The 966-nt window shown below is 47.9% G+C and overlaps 1 protein-coding gene across 1 annotated transcript; it reads left to right on the top strand.

Moving 5' to 3' along the window:
- The first annotated feature begins 6 nt into the window (after window positions 1–6).
- Window positions 7–960, top strand: LOC112094981. The gene is made up of 2 exons (XM_024176674.1): window positions 7–226; window positions 326–960. The coding sequence occupies exons 1-2, from the start codon at window positions 76–78 to the stop codon at window positions 775–777; spliced, it is 603 nt and encodes a 200-aa protein (XP_024032442.1). The 5' UTR covers window positions 7–75; the 3' UTR covers window positions 778–960.
- Window positions 961–966: the final 6 nt, after the last annotated feature.

The following is a 966-nucleotide window of genomic DNA, read 5'->3' as shown; positions in this document are numbered from 1 at the left end:
CCTCTTTTTCTCTCTCCAGAATCCACTTTTTTCTAACTGAAACCGAAACCAGTACAGTGAAAGAGAAAAGGAGTCATGGACAAGAACAACAATAAGGCGTCCGAAGCCCTAAAGTTCCTCTGTAGCTACAACGGCAAGATCCTCCCCCGCCGTCCCGACGGAAAGCTCCGCTACGTCGGCGGCGTCAACCGCGTTCTCACCGTCGATCGCTCCGTCTCCTTCGCTGGTACGCCCGAACCTCGACCTCGATTTAGGTCCGATTTCAAGAAAATCGAGAATCGATGAGTTTTTCTTACTTCTTTTCGTTTTTCTTATGTTTACGCAGAGCTAATGGTGAAGCTCGGCGAGTTCTGCGGATTCTCCGCGACTCTGAAGTGCCAGCTGCCGAACGGAGACCTGGAGACGCTGATCTCGATCACCTCCGACGAGGACTTGGCGAATCTAATCGAGGAATACGATCGCGCTTCTTTGTCGAAGATCAGAGCCGTGCTCTTACCGAGGAAATCCGTCAAAACGGTGTCGCCACCTCCGTCGGTTGCTCAGAGCGTCGATTTCTCTCCTCCTTCGAAGCATCCGCCGACGTTCCCGGCGATTAATTCGGTTCGTAACTACTTCGTTTCCCGAGGCCCGTCGCGGGTCGGACTCGCCGGAAAAGTCAGATTCAATCCTTGCAGTCTTCAGGCAAACTCCGGTATGATTTTACCTCAACATCATCATCATCATCATCAACAACAACAACACTATGATCAGGTCCCTCGGTGCTATTACTGGCAATGATTGGGGATTGAGAAACCCTGAAGAACCTGAAACAGAGTCTCTGAAGCAGGAAAAGGGAAAAAGGGAAGAAACTGGAGGAAAAGGAAATATATAGATAATGGCGAAAAAAAACTTTAAAACCCAGGAAAAAAAAAAAGAATAGAGGAATTTTGTGATTGGATTGTGAATATTAAAGGGGTTTTTTTTTTT

The sequence above is a fragment of the Morus notabilis genome, unplaced genomic scaffold (assembly GCF_000414095.1).
Source record: "Morus notabilis unplaced genomic scaffold, ASM41409v2 C11352218, whole genome shotgun sequence".
Classification (NCBI taxonomy): Eukaryota; Viridiplantae; Streptophyta; class Magnoliopsida; order Rosales; family Moraceae; genus Morus; species Morus notabilis.
This window is presented reverse-complemented; position numbering and strand designations above follow the sequence as displayed.

Excerpts from the sequence above, each read along its gene's own strand:
- LOC112094981 (XM_024176674.1), top strand. The coding sequence starts at position 76 with ATGGACAAGAACAACAATAAGGCGTCCGAAGCCCTAAAGTTCCTCTGT. Across the intron at positions 227-325 it reads TCGCTCCGTCTCCTTCGCTG|AGCTAATGGTGAAGCTCGGC; the intron begins GTACGCCCGAAC and ends ATGTTTACGCAG.